The sequence below is a fragment of the Blennius ocellaris genome (assembly GCF_963422515.1).
Source record: "Blennius ocellaris genome assembly, chromosome: 7".
In the NCBI taxonomy this organism is placed as follows: Eukaryota; Metazoa; Chordata; class Actinopteri; order Blenniiformes; family Blenniidae; genus Blennius; species Blennius ocellaris.
Genome location: NC_137656.1, coordinates 860,231 through 875,422, shown reverse-complemented (window position 1 = coordinate 875,422; position 15,192 = coordinate 860,231). Strand labels below are relative to the sequence as shown.

The 15,192-nt window shown below is 44.9% G+C and overlaps 1 protein-coding gene across 1 annotated transcript in view; it reads right to left on the bottom strand.

The window, feature by feature from the left end:
- Nucleotides 1-14,715, bottom strand: part of LOC308132143 (golgin subfamily A member 7-like) — a 23,127-nt gene extending 8,412 nt beyond the window's left edge. Inside the window, 5 exon segments of the mRNA XM_080499128.1 lie at nt 1,134-1,171; nt 1,174-1,234; nt 9,077-9,229; nt 12,919-13,044; nt 14,662-14,715. Coding sequence (XP_080355254.1) covers nt 1,134-1,171; nt 1,174-1,234; nt 9,077-9,229; nt 12,919-13,044; nt 14,662-14,670 — 387 coding nt within the window. The 5' untranslated portion in view covers nt 14,671-14,715.
- Between the last annotated feature and the right edge of the window lie 477 nt (nt 14,716-15,192).

Sequence of the window (15,192 nt, the reverse complement as noted above, 5' to 3'; positions counted from 1 at the left end):
AACCAAACTCAGCTGCGAGCAATTTCAGTCATATTTTGTTATCCTTAATCTCCCCATTGCTGCCGCGTTGCAATTAATTGGGAGGTTGAGTCACCCCACACACACACACACACACACACACACACACGGGTGCGCTGGGACAGCCAGGATGTCGGTGCACCCGCTGATTTAACGCAGATGCTATGGATTACATAGTAACTTTTATCTGGTGTTTTTACAGTGGATCCCTACACGGCGCTGGATTTCCTGTAAGCCGCTCTCGACTGCTGCTTTCCATCTCCAGCCAGCGGTTCGCGGCGGCAGAACGCCTGTAAATCACTGCGTCTATTAGGTCACTGTGAGAGCTCCTTGTTCCACTTCAAACCAGTGCCCCCCCCCCAGTGCCCCCCCCCCCCCCCCCCCCCCCCCCCCCCCCACGACTACGTTCACGTTCCCCTCGGTTTAACGAGCGAAAGCGTTTCACCCAGAATGCCCACATGGAAAGAACCTATACGAGTCACATATTGTCATATATGCGCATACATGAAACCAATAAGACGTTTATATACACATATATGCTGCATATATGCCACATATAGGCAAAATTGAGGTGCATATACAGGCCATATAGGTCTCCTGTACTGATTCTTTATTTCCACCTATATATAGCCTATATATCTCACTTTGGCAGCGGTCATACGTTATCAAGGCGATAACTAAGAACTAACTAAAAAACAATTATGCAAGAACATATTTCTGGATATATGCACATATATATATATATATATACGTGCATATGTGTAACCTATATAGGTGCCTGTATACACGTATATGTGTACACATATATGTACATATAATATAGGAAAATGGGCCAATTTTATGTATGTCACATATATTAAGAACCTATATGAAAACCTATATTAAAGCATATGTGTTTATATAGGTTCTTTCCATGTGGGTAGTGTCGTTGCGCAAAGCTTATATGTTTCTTTGATGTCAGCGGCGCGACTTCAAAGTGTCTTCAAAATGTCCTCCGACGTAATAGCCGGGTGGAAAAAACTGCAGGGACGCAGGAGGCGCGTCGCATTTCCTCCGGAGGAGGAGGAGGAGGAGGAGGAGGAGGAGGAGGAGGAGAAGGAGGAGGAGAAGGATACGACCCGCAGGCCTCTCTCGATGGGGTCGGTGAGCAGGAGCCTCGCGGCGCGTAGATCTTGTCGTTCTGCTCCTGGATGTACTTCGCAATCTTCTTCAAAACCTAGAGAAATGATTAAAAACAAGTTTTAATTAAAAAAAAATAAAATAAAAAAAACTCCTTCAGCAGCAATCCGTTTCCACGACAACGGCACGGAAACTACCGATGTGGGCGAGCACGAGGCCGCCATGTTTGTTGTTGTCCATCGACGATCAGTCGAAGCGGTTCTCCCGTCGACGTTCTGATAAAGTTCCACGTCGGGAGCCGTTTCCGAAGACCTAACCCTAACGCTAACGCTAACGCTAAAGGAGGCGCTTAAGGAAGCATCAGTGTTTCCTAGGCTAAAGGAGGTTCTTAAGGATACATCAGTGGTTCCTCGGCTAAAGGAGGCTCTTAAGGAAGCGTCAGTGCTTCCTAGGCTAAAGGAGGTTCTTAAGGAAGCGTCAGTGCTTCCTAGGCTAAAGGAGGCTCTTAAGGAAGCATCAGTGTTTCCTAGGCTAAAGGAGGTTCTTAAGGAAGCATCAGTGTTTCCTAGGCTAAAGGAGGCTCTTAAGGAAGCGTCAGTGTTTCCTAGGCTAAAGGAGGTTCTTAAGGAAGCATCAGTGTTTCCTAGGCTAAAGGAGGTTCTTAAGGAAGCATCAGTGTTTCCTAGGCTAAAGGAGGCTCTTAAGGAAGCGTCAGTGTTTCCTAGGCTAAAGGAGGTTCTTAAGGAAGCATCGGTGTTTCCTCGGCTAAAGGAGGTTCTTAAGGAAGCGTCAGTGTTTCCTAGGCTAAAGGAGGCTCTTAAGGAAGCGTCAGTGCTTCCTAGGCGCCGCTGTCATGGAAACGAGACGCCCCAAAAAAAATGCAACAGAAGCTTTCGTGTTTTCCCTTGAAACCGTTGCCGTGGAAACAAGCCCCGTCGACGTCCCCGTTTCAGCAGACGGGAATCTAATGATCCACACTCACTTGTAACTAAATACTAATAATATAAAATAATAATAATATTATGAAGTTTTCCATGAAAGGAGGGCAGAGGCACTGAGAGCCCAGCGGGAGTGTAACGCTCCACCGCTCTGATGTAACGAACGTATCCCGAGTTTGTAGAGGTCGTCTCTACGTCAAATACAAAAGTGTCGTCAAACAGAAACATGCGGCTCCAGAACAGGTTTTCACACCACGTCTGAAATATTCCTGCGTTTGTTCCGTTCAGGTTCCCATCGACGTAATTCAATCACTAATTTAATCTAAAAAGAATTGTAAAAAGTAAAAAACGGGCGAGTATTTCTGACGGGCACAAGTCGCATTACTCAATCTTAATTACTCAAAGATGACAAAGATGTTCTGCGTCAGAAGTTGCCAGAATGAGAAAACGATGTTTGAGTGGATTTCAGAGAGAAGTGGTCCGACTTTCGTAACCGTTGCCTTTTCCAACCTTTAAACAAAAACATCAAACCAATAAACACTTTGATCATAAGCTGCGAGTCGCATGGCACAAAAGCCAGACAGGAAAGGTGTTTTAAGTTAAAGGTTGAGATTGTTGACCTGATTCAGATCCTGGAAGTCGTTCCAGGAGCCTGGAGAGGCTAAAACCAGCTTCAATCAGTGTTTTGGTTCGAAGGGCACAGCCACACGACGGAAAAAAAATTTAATCTTTATTCTCCCCAGTCTTCTTCTAAAACATTCAGTCCAAACGTTGCTATGAACACGACTGAACACGAGGCTTCGGGGCGTGTAGTACACATGCCAGGCCTTTAGGGGCGCTGTGACTCACCAAAGACTACAAAAACGCAGAAGAAGACAGCATATAGAACTTTAAAAGTAAATGCCTGCTCAAAAACCTCTGTTATTCTAGTTCTATAGGTCTATGGCCCCGCTCCTGCTAGCGTCAGTAGCTTCTAGTTCTATAGGTCTATGGCCCCGCTCCTGCTAGCGTCAGTAGCTTCTAGTTCTATAGGTCTGTGGCCCCGCTCCTCCTGCTGCTAGCATCAGTAGCTTCTAGTTCTATAGGTCTATGGCCCCGCTCCTCCTGCTGCTAGCGTCAGTAGCTTCTAGTTCTATAGGTCTATGGCCCTGCTCCTCCTGCTGCTAGCGTCTTAGCTTCTAGTTCTATAGGTCTATGGCCCTGCTCCTCCTGCTGCTAGCGTCAGTAGCTTCTAGTTCTATAGGTCTATGGCCCTGCTCCTCCTGCTGCTAGCGTCAGTAGCTTCTAGTTCTATAGGTCTATGGCCCTGCTCTTCCTGCTGCTAGCGTCAGTAGCTTCTAGTTCTATAGGTCTATGGCCCTGCTCTTCCTGCTGCTAGCAAAAGTAGCTTCTAGTTCTATAGGTCTATGGCCCTGCTCCTCCTGCTGCTAGCGTCAGTAGCTTCTAGTTCTATAGGTCTATGGCCCCGCTCCTCCTGCTGCTAGCGTCAGTAGCTTCTAGTTCTATAGGTCTATGGCCCCGCTCCTCCTGCTGCTAGCGTCAGTAGCTTCTAGTTCTATAGGTCTATGGCCCCGCTCCTCCTGCTGCTAGCGTCAGTGGCTTCTAGTTCTATAGGTCTATGGCCCCGCTCCTCCTGCTGCTAGCGTCAGTAGCTTCTAGTTCTATAGGTCTATGGCCCTGCTCCTCCTGCTGCTAGCATCAGTAGCTTCTACTTCTATAGGTCTATGGCCCTGCTCCTCCTGCTGCTAGCGTCAGTAGCTTCTAGTTCTATAGGTCTATGGTCCCGCTCCTCCTGCTGCTAGCGTCAGTAGCTTCTAGTTCTATAGGTCTATGGCCCCGCTCCTCCTGCTGCTAGCGTCAGTAGCTTCTAGTTCTATAGGTCTATGGTCCCGCTCCTCCTGCTGCTAGCGTCAGTAGCTTCTAGTTCTATAGGTCTATGGCCCCGCTCCTCCTGCTGCTAGCGTCAGTAGCTTCTAGTTCTATAGGTCTATGGTCCCGCTCCTCCTGCTGCTAGCGTCAGTAGCTTCTAGTTCTATAGGTCTATGGTCCCGCTCCTCCTGCTGCTAGCGTCATAGCTTCTAGTTCTATAGGTCTATGGCTGCTGCTAGCGTCATTAGCTTCTAGTTCTATAGGTCTATGGCCCTGCTCCTCCTGCTGCTAGCGTCAGTAGCTTCTGCAGCTTGTAGTCCCTGACTGTTGTGGTTATTTGATGACATCATGGACCGCGGTGGGGGGGGGGGGGGGGGGGGGGGGGAGGGGGGTTGGACGGCACGAGCCGGCGTTTTAGAAGTTCCCCACTCTGGGACCCGTGTTCAACAAAACCCCCCCCCAAAAAAACCCTGTTTTCTGTTTCCAACCAACAGAAAAAGTGTGACTTATAGTCCTGAAAATACATAAATACCAAAACTGAAGACTAATAAACAACAGTCTCTTGCTGTCGGTGTAAACAGCAGCTTCTGTCCTTGGAAGAATCGCAATGAAAGGATTCAGCGAAAAGAAAAAAAGGAAAAAAACGCCGCATTCTTGCATCGAGCAGCTGAATAACAGACTCCATTTTTTTTTCTTCCCCTCCCCCCTTCGGTAATGATCAGTACGTTTAATTTGCCCGACTTTATGAGTGCTCATAAAACCCAAACCGAGCCAAATGTCTTTCGCCCCAGATCACTCCTGTCCATGACCAGAGACTCGGGGGGATTACGCTGATATACCGATTCATTTACATTCCGCATGAGCTCCACCAGAAGGGGATTTTACAAACGGATCAATCATATTTATTTGCACGCAGAAGCAATGAAGAGCCTGCAGATGTACGGAGAGGTTCCGCGCAGACGACGTCTCTGCGCTGCGTCGCCGCGCCAACGAGCAGCAAAAACCACGTTTTAATACTTTTACACATTCAATTGTGGCGCGAGCCTCGCTTGTCACCATTACGTGTAATTTTTTTTAATCTAAATGGGCCCAAAACTTTAATAAGTGACACGTTAATATTGATGGCAAGTAAATCTTCTTGGTTCGGGGGGGAAACAATCCCGGCAGTAAAATGTCTGATAATATCAATAATTAAACGGGCGTCGGTTTACATCAGACAATGAATATACAATTCTTTAAAAAAACGGCTCCCACAGTGGGATTTTTTCAAAAAATCTGACTTTATCTCCTGGAACCAGAGTAAAAAAAGGTTTCTGAAACTGCACAGGCGCCTCCTGGTGGCCCGGCATGTTAACTACATCAAACAAGATAAAATATAAACATTAAATATTTTATCTTTGCACTGTTTTTAATTCTTGTTAAAGCACTTTTTTGTTACTTCAATGTATAAAAAGTGCGATATAACTAAAGATTGATTTGATTTAACGACATAGTTTTCACTGTTTCCGCCGTTTCCGTGGCAACGGACGTCCCACAATTATTTACTTTTCTGAAACGCTGCATTTTTTTCACTAGAATTGCTGCGCCTAAGTACTTGTTTGGTTATGATATTCTTCATTTTTTTTTTTTTTTTTTTTGTGCAGTGAGCCGTCGTCGACGTTTTAAAAAAAAAAAAATGAAAGATGATTTTCTTCACGGGAGCCAACAAATCGTCGTCCACTGATTTAGAAGACAGAGGTTCAGATCAGTCCTCGGTTATGTCTCAAGTCTAAATCCTGCACTGAGCCAAGGACACGTCTGTTTGGTAAATGATTGTTTTGTTCCAAGAATTTGTTCTGTAAATCTAAAAAAAAAAAATACCATTGGAAAGTTTTTCCCCCCCACCTTTTTTTTTTAAAAATACACCAAATTTGACACAAATCTGTTTGCGTGAGACGAGAAGCATAAATAAACCGTCTCTGCAGTGGCACGTTTTGATCGTCAGAACTTGGAGCTCCGTAAATGCATGTTAATTTCATACATATATTCCTGAATGGATCATCTTGGACGTGTTTGTGTGACTCGTCTGGTTGTCAAGCAGTGGTTTTCACTGCAGGGAAGGAAAAAAAAAAACTGTTCCTGTGAGAGTTCCGTGTCAGATTCCTTATTTAAATTAGCTGGCGAGAGAGTGTTTAATGTGAAAATCCAATAAACTTCCCACTGATGCAGTAATCCTCCCAGATTACCGCCTCTTAAGTGGCCAGATCACTTTTTTTTTTTTTTCGACATGGAGTCGGGGAAACGGGACCATTTCGACGCGACACGTCGAAAATAAAGTCCAGTGAAATGGAACGAGAGGTGGAAATTACCTTTTTTTTTTTAACTCTGCATCTTCTGCACCACTTTAACTGGGTCACACACTCACATTCACACCTCGGGGGGGTGTTTTCAGGCCCCGTTTGCATTTTGGCCGGTCCCCATTATCCAAATATTCGGTCGTTGTGGTCGTATGCAAACATTAACTTTGAGATCTGAAACAGCAGGATGAGGCTTTTTTTTTTTCCTTCCTAACTTCTGGTTTCACTGAAGTTTGGATGGAAGTCGAACAATAAAAACAAACAAAGCACAGGACAAGGATTGGCTGCAAATGTCAGGACGCTTCGGGACTCGTGCTGGAAAAGTTGGGTTAAAAGCTTGAAGTCACTCCACCAGGAAGAAAAAAAAAAAAAAAATCTTTTCAAATCTAACTTTCCCAGAAAAGTTCTCACTTCTGCTCAGGGACTAAACCGAAACACGGAAACAAGACGTCGTCGTCTCATTATTTACAAATAAGTCGGTTTGTAGCCGTCAAACTGCGTTGTGGTTTTGCTTGGGGAATCTGCCGCAAGGGATTCTGGGAAATCAAAGATGGCGTCGCAGCAGCTCGAGCAAAAATGTCAACATTTAACCACAATCCAGAAAATCCAGAGTTTCTCAAAAGGAGAGTCAAGAGAAAAGTCTGAAACGTCGTTGATTTGTAAAGTGCGAATCCAGATGTGGGGACGTCAAGCGAAGAAACGCGAAGAAACGCGATCTTGCCTCGGGAAGATGTCAACGAAAACCCAAGCTAATGCTGATCTCAATAAAACGAACGCGTGTGATGAGGTATTTCCTTCTGAAAGGTACTGACGACGTATTAGAGCAGGGGTGTCCAACATGAGGCCCGGGGGCCAGAAGCGGCCCGCCAGAGGATCTAATCCGGCCGCCATGTCATTTTTTTTTTTTTTTTTTTTTTTAACGTAGAAATCTGAAAACCGACCAGAGGCTGATCTAACAACACTGGATTGGCAAAAAATGACATTCAAAACCGCCCTTGGTCAGAATTAATTCATCTGTGGAGGTCACATGACACAAAACCTTTCACAATAAAGGTGTCCAATTTATGTGAAGTGACACTTTAGACACGTAAACTCAAAAAATATTTCCAGATGATGACAAATTGGTTTAATCCTGAATAAAAAATACGATATCCAGGTACAGGTGACTGAGGGGTTTTTTTTTTTGCAAATATAATATCTGATTAACTTTAATATGTATATTTAAGAATAAGCAGTTACAAAGGGATCAAAGGAAGGAAAGACTTTGACATTCGTCCATATCTGCAGTTTAATATGTTATATTTGACTTGTTGGGCCTCCAGAGGTCAGATCAGGTCGATGTGGCCCCTCAACTGAAACCAGTTTGACGCCCCTGTATTAGAGCTTTACATCGACCACTAAAACTGACCGGGTGGATCCTGGTTTAACTTTAACTCCCATGTTTCCCTCGGCACTCGTCTGTTCTCCGCTCCGACACCGTCGTCCAGTAATTACAACTCCACCCTTGTCAAAGCCAATACTCCGTGTGCTTCTCCTACATTTCCCCGGAGAGCCTAACACTCGCTCGCTTGCAGGAGGAATGGCGAAGAGATAATCAGTATGATCCCGTCACGAGTCAGGAGGAGATCCTTCTCTTTTTTCTATCTAATAGGTTTTTATTAGTGATTGAATTTCTCCGGGGGGGGGGGGGGGGTTTGTTGAGTTCACTCGACGGTCAGTGGGTTGGATTTTTCTGAAGCTTTTCTACATTCCGTAATGCCGACGGACTGGCGGACGTCACATCCTCGACGCAGAGCCGCCGTCCGACACCACGTTTATTTACACGCCTGGCCGGGAGCCAAGCAGTCGCCCCCGACGACTTCGCGACTCTTGCAGTAAATCCACAACACCGACTGTTCAGGCTTCTGCCCTCAGGCCGGAGGGACGGAAGCTTGAAATGCAAAACGAATGGAGTCAAAAACTCTTTCTTCCCCGTCGCCAACAGACGTCTGAACCGCTGCTGAATTCTGACTCATATTTTGCACTGCTGCGTTGCGTTGCCTTGCCTTGCCTTGCCTTGCCTTGCCTTGCCTAGCCTAGCCTAGCCTAGCCTAGCCTTGCCTTGCCTAGCCTAGCCTAGCCTAGCCTAGCCTAGCTTAGCTTAGCTTAGCTTAGCTTAGCTTAGCTTAGCTTAGCTTAGCTTAGCTTAGCTTAGCTTAGCTTAGCTTAGCTTTGAGATGGATGGATGGATGGATGGATGGATGGATGGATGGATGGATGGATGGATGGATGGATGGATGGATGGATGGATGGATAGATAGATAGATAGATTATAGATTAAATTGTCTTGTTGCAGCAATCTGGTACATACGAATATTATAAAATACAATAGAATAGTAATAAAAAATAAAAATATGTGGGTATAAGACATAAAGTAAAACACAGAACGGAACATGGGCACTTAGAAATAAGACGAGATAAAAGCAAGATACATAAATAGTAAGGTGCAGTGGCAGAGCCATTAGAAGTAGGCATTATATAATAATAATAATAACAATAATACAGATAATAACAGTGTGAAATAGTGTATAATACTCATGTATAGTACTACTAATAATGGTAGCAATAATATAACAATAACAATATGGTAGCAATAAAATGTGATTCTATTTTCTTGTGTATATACTTATTTATTTCTGTATGTCGGCACCGGGGTCGACGGCAAAGCGAGAGTCTCACTACACTGTGAAACCCGGCTTCTACTGTTGAGAGGACAAATAAAACACCTTGAACCTTGAACCTTGAAATGACGCCCACCTTCTCGTAGTGCGTCTCCATGCACAGGAAGACGGTGTACGCCGTGAGGCAGGCAAGGCAGCCTTCCACGTACGACTGGCTGCCCAGCTTCTCCGCCTCGGTGTACAGGGTGTTGAGCGTCCGCACCGTCTCCTCGAACTGCTGCTTGTCCATCTGAAACGCACGGCGGGAGAGAGAGAGAGAGAGAGAGAGCGAGAGAGAGAGAGAGAGAGAGAGCAGAGGGGTTAATAAAAAGCGGTAAGTTTCGCCGTCTCCTCAGCAGCGGATCGTGTTCTCCCGTTGTTTCCGTCTCCAGATAAACGAGGGCCGGGATTGTTTTGGACCGGTCGTACGTCAAGGGGGTTACTGGGCCTCCTGCACGCATTTGGAAGCGCCTCCTCAAATGATGAGGGTGCCTTGGCCCGCGCGCTCCCAGAGTGTTTCCACTTAATAACTGACAGGGCAGAATGCAGCGAGAGCGGGACGCACACACGCACGCACACACACACACACACACGCACGCACTCAACTTTATTTATAAAGCGCTTTAAGCAGCCGTAGCTGAGACAAAGTGCTGTACATTGAAATAAAAATATAAGAGGCAACATAAACATTTAAAACAACAAAAAAGTTCAAACAATAGAAACAATCAGATGGTAAAACAATAAACAAAACATAAAAAGTGAAAAAACGATAAAAGAAAAAAACCAGAGCAGAGTCTCACGCTGAGGTAAAAGCCAAAGAATAAAAATGGGTTTACACGCACGCACGCACGCACGCACGCACGCACGCACACACACACACACACACACACACACACACACACACACACACACACACACACACACACACACACACACACACACACACACACACACACACACACACACACACACACACACACACACACACACAGAATCCCAGGAGACACACACACAGGGTCACACACACAGGGTTACACACGCGCACACACACACACAATCCCAGGAGACACACACACAGGGTCACACGCACAGGGTTACACACGCACACACACACACACACACACACACACACACACACACACACACACACACACACACACACACACACACACACACACACACACACACACACACACACACACACACACACACACACACACACACACACACAGAATCCCAGGAGACACACACACAGGGTCACACACACAGGGTTACACACGCACACGCACACGCACGCACGCACGCACGCACGCACACACACACACACACACACACACACACACACACACACACACACACACACACACACACACACACACACACACACACACACACACACACACACACACACACACACACACACACACACACACACAATCCCAGGAGACACACACACAGGGTCACACACACAGGGTTACACACGCACACACACACACACACACACACACACACACACACACACACACACACACACACACACACACACAGTGAGTGGAGTGAGGTGGGTGGCAGGAATGGGAGAGTTTTGACCGAAGCATCGATACGACTTCAACGCTGGGGTCCCAGAACGGTCCGGATGACCCCCCAAAACCCCCCCCAAGGATAAAAACACAGTCAGGCCTCCAGAGTCTCTGCAAACCGCATCAATGATCCGCTGATTTATCATCCAGAGCCTCAGTTCGTCATTCCAATCCTACAAGAACACGAGCATTCTACTGGACAGACGAAGAATTGGATTACTATTAATGGTGACTGTCAAAATAAAAGCACCAAGTTCCAGGAGATCTCCTGAGCATGAGCAGAACAACTGTTTGCTACGACTGTGGCGACACGGAATCGGGGCGTTTTTTTCTTGTGGAAAGATTAACACTTTGGGAGCCGTTTTCAAAAAGATGCGTTTTCAGCATCGTCATAGAAACGGACGCTCAAAACCCAAAAAACAAAAAGTTTTGCAGTTTTCACTTGAAAGACACTGTAGAAACTGGGACTCTACTTTCCGAAGCCGTTTGATTGATTTCCCAGTTCCTTTGTTCGCCGTTTCCCAAAAGCGTTCAAACAGAAACGAGCGACCAAAGACAACAACCCGGACGGCCAAGGATAATATTAGAACGCGCATACCTCCACAAAACAAGTCCATCTGCTGAACTACGTCAGGCTCATGTTGATTCAGAAAAAGATGGAGGCTTTTTGTGACGGTGCCGTCTGGAGACGCCCATAAAAACGGACATAAATTAAAGTGTCCTACAAATGGAAGCGGCTAAACTCATTGGAGCTCCGCTGCATATTTCACTAAAAGCGAGGGATTATAGCAACGCAATAAAAAGCACATATGTGGGAAAACATTTTTTATGATAGAGGGATTAAGCTTTTTTTTATTTATTTATTTTTTACCCCCCCCGAGCGGGAAAAGCATTCTTCGTTCGCCGTGTTTGTGTGAACCCGGGCGCGCGCCGGAAAAAAACATGGCAGACCACCCATCCCAGAGGGAAGTGCCAATAAACCGCCAGCGAGCGGTTAGCAGCGCTGTGGCGCCGCGCGTTTCATGTGGCGCGGACGTTTCGAGAAGCTCCCCGTCCCGCGAACGCCTGGCGGCGGCGGCGGCTTTGATGTGGCTTTGATGTGGGACCCGCCGCTCCTTCCTCGCGCCCACTTCCCCCCCCGCCGGGGTCACGCCGGGACAGCGCCGAGCGCCTCGATGTCACACACATCTGCATGTCCAATTAATTGAAATGTGAGTGTGTGTCTTTGTATTTGTGCCCAGAAAGGCCTAATTGGATGAGTGTTCCACGTTGCTTTAGTCCAGTGTTTTTCAACCACTGCGCCGCGGCACACTGGTGTTTCCGCGAGATCTAGTCAGGTGTGCCGTGGGAAATTATCCAATTACACATTTTTTTTCTATAAGAACATTTACTCTCACAGCCGCTGTCAGATGTGAGAGCAGCAGAGTAACGCTGTGGCAAGTCGAGGTTCTATTCTACCACCCGAACAGCAGAGGCTTTTATTTTGACATGAACACACGCAACCGGAACTTCATAACAGGACGACACTCCACACAACACATTTCTCACTCATGGTTGATCACCAACGTCCAACAAACCAAACTAGACGAAATAATCAACTATCTGAACCGAGGAACAGAAACACAACACACACAACAACCCCGACAATAACCCTCGATAACCTCCGGCAACACACAACCTGAACTCCCATCATGCCCTGCAGCGACCAACTCCGTGATCGCTAACAATACTCTTCGCCACTAGAGGGCAGCACAGAACTTTGCCGGTGAAATGTAAAGTGACAGACGTCAGTGTGGTTCATCTCCACCTCCTGCTACCATCTTGTATCAAAGTACTGTGTCAGTGACAGTGATGGAGAAGTTTTTGAAAAGGAAGAATGTGAACCAGGATCTCAGCTCTTCATCCATCAGGTCCAGGTTTCACACTGACGGAGTCACTATTAAAAAAAAGGACTTTGTTTCTGGATTTACTGGATTCCTGTTGATAAAACTTTGATGAGAAAGACTTTATATTGTTAATAGAGGCTACAGAGTTTAACATTTTAACATTTTCAGGTGGTGGTGTGACTCCAAATATTTCCAAAGAAAAAAGTGTTCCTCGGCTCAAAAAAGGTTGAAAAACACTGGTTTGGTCAACGCCGAAGAGGGAACGTGTTTCAATTTGGGTAATGCAGCAGCAAGCGTGTCGTCAGCGCCGCCACATAGCGATGCGTTCAAGAGCAGCGGATCAACCACAAGGTCTGAAGCGTGTTAGGGAAACATGCAGCGCTACATCGCGTCGGCCAGCCCCCGCGCCGGTCGGAAAGAGAGGAAACACGAGGGGATTGCCCTTTTGCCCCGGCGAGCAGAACAGAACCCACCCTGGTCTCCAGCTCAGAGGGGAACTTGGTCTGGAACTGACACACCGTGCCGTTGGTGTAATCCCTCTGGACGAAGACTTTGGCGGCGACGGCCGCCTGCTGCCTCATGTCCTGCAAGCTGTGAGTCTGAAATATGAAACAAAAACGCAGAAAAATAAAGATTCGTATGGAGATTCCTTGGTTTGCGTCGCACACGATGTAACTTTAAAAGTGTTCACCTTCACCGTGACGCACCGACAGCTGCAGATTATGTCTGCCACGAGTGCAACAAATGAAAATTGTCATTGCTATGCTATTATGTGCAAAACTTTTTACGGACTGACCTCGAGAAATACGCTTCTATTTCTTTATACAGGACTTCTGACACAAAAACAGCCAGAGAAACTTCACTAAGTGTTTCAAACGAGGTGAAACAGATTTAATCCTCAGCTCCTGACAGCCTCCCGCCGATAAACACTGCTTTTAAATCACGACTTAAAGCATAATTTTTTCAGGCTTTTAAGTAAACAGTATATCTTAATTATACTATTATCTGCATCTTAACATTTGCACTTTATTTATTCTCTGTTCCTTGTCTTTCTTAATCTCTTTATTTTAATGCATCTCATAGTGTTGATCATTATTGAGTGGCCTTGTTTTAATTCAACTTTAATTCTACAGTACTAAATACAACATCATTCCTTTATCAGTGTTTCTAATGTATTTCCTTTATTTCCCTATAAAGCACTGTGAATTGTGTCTTGAATGGTGCCACAGAAATACATCTGCCTTGCTTAATGGCGGCAAGCCGAAACACTCAAATTCAAACTGAATATTTGAAGTAATGTGGAAGAAATATCAAGTGTTCTGAAGTTTTACAGGATAAACGATGCTGGCAGGGTCGAAGCGCTTCAGCGTGGAATTTGGATAATCGACTTGAGGATCTGTGTTTTCTTCAAGAAGTCAAGTTTCCTCACACAATCCAAATGTGAAACGAACCAGGGTTTGTGTCCTTCACCACAATCTGTCCTGTCCCATCATTTTCTCTCTTTCAATCCCCCACGTCTGAATCTGGTTCTGTTAGAAAGCCCCTACATCTGGGTCTCATTCTGGAGGTTTCTGCCTGTTAAATACGAAATTGTCACTTTCTTTCTCACAAGCTTGCTCTTATAGAAATACTGAGGTTTGTTTTTTTTTAGTAAAAGTGTCTTAAAATGACGGTTTTGTATTTGGTGCTGATGAAATAAAATAGACAAACATGGGAGGTTAATTGTCAACTGTGATACATCTCAGTACAGCAATTATAGCAAGAAACAGATCTGAATGATAATGACACAGATTAAACTTGACCCAAAACTTCTCCATGGTATTTTTATAATATTATATTTAATAATAAGCACCTATAAAAGTGTTTAGTCGACTGGGCTGCACCCACGTATTATTGTATCTGCCTTCTTTCAGCTTCTGTTTAATATTTAACATCCCGACAACCCGACAAAGCTGCTCCTTTATTATTAAGCCGTCAGGACATAAAGAAATCTTTCGGAAAAAATCAGATTCATCCTCACTAAATTAACATTCGATGTTTCTTTTAGCCTTTAGCTCAGAAGCTACACAACAAGCTAAAAGGCTCCACGACGTTCCTTCCCGTTTCTCCGACAAACGTATTCCCGGTAAATTTAAATCGTCAACTCGAAGGATAAACCATTTAAACGCAGCTGCTGCGAGCAAAAATACTTTTTTAAAAATCAATTCTGAGCTCACCTCTGCCATGTTTATCTTCCGCTAGCAGCTTTTAGCGTGTGTCGCAGAATAACAACTCCGGGGGGAACTAAGGTTTGACGATAAAAGATTCCGGGTGGTGGAGAGACTCGCGAGAGAACAACAAATATCACACCAATAACAACGATTTAATAAACAAAGAAATGCAATAATTGTATGGTTTAGCAAGGAATACAACGTAATATATATATAGATTTTTTTTTTTTTAATAGAATAGAATAGAATAGAAAGGGTTTTTTTCCCAGCGGAAAATTGTTTGTAGAAAGACAGAAAAAAAAATAGTTAAAGCTTAAATTCTCCATAAATCAATGCATAAATGTGAAAACTTCAGCAAAACAATTTTGACAAAAACAATCATTACAAAACAAGTTGCAATAACTACACTGTAAGGCCACAAAGAGATTCATTGTATTTCTGAGAAGAAGAAAAAACAAAAAACTAAATGAACATTATTTGTGGTTTAAAGCAGATAAATTGAGTAAATAATCCTACATTCTTCCCAGCCTGTGTGCA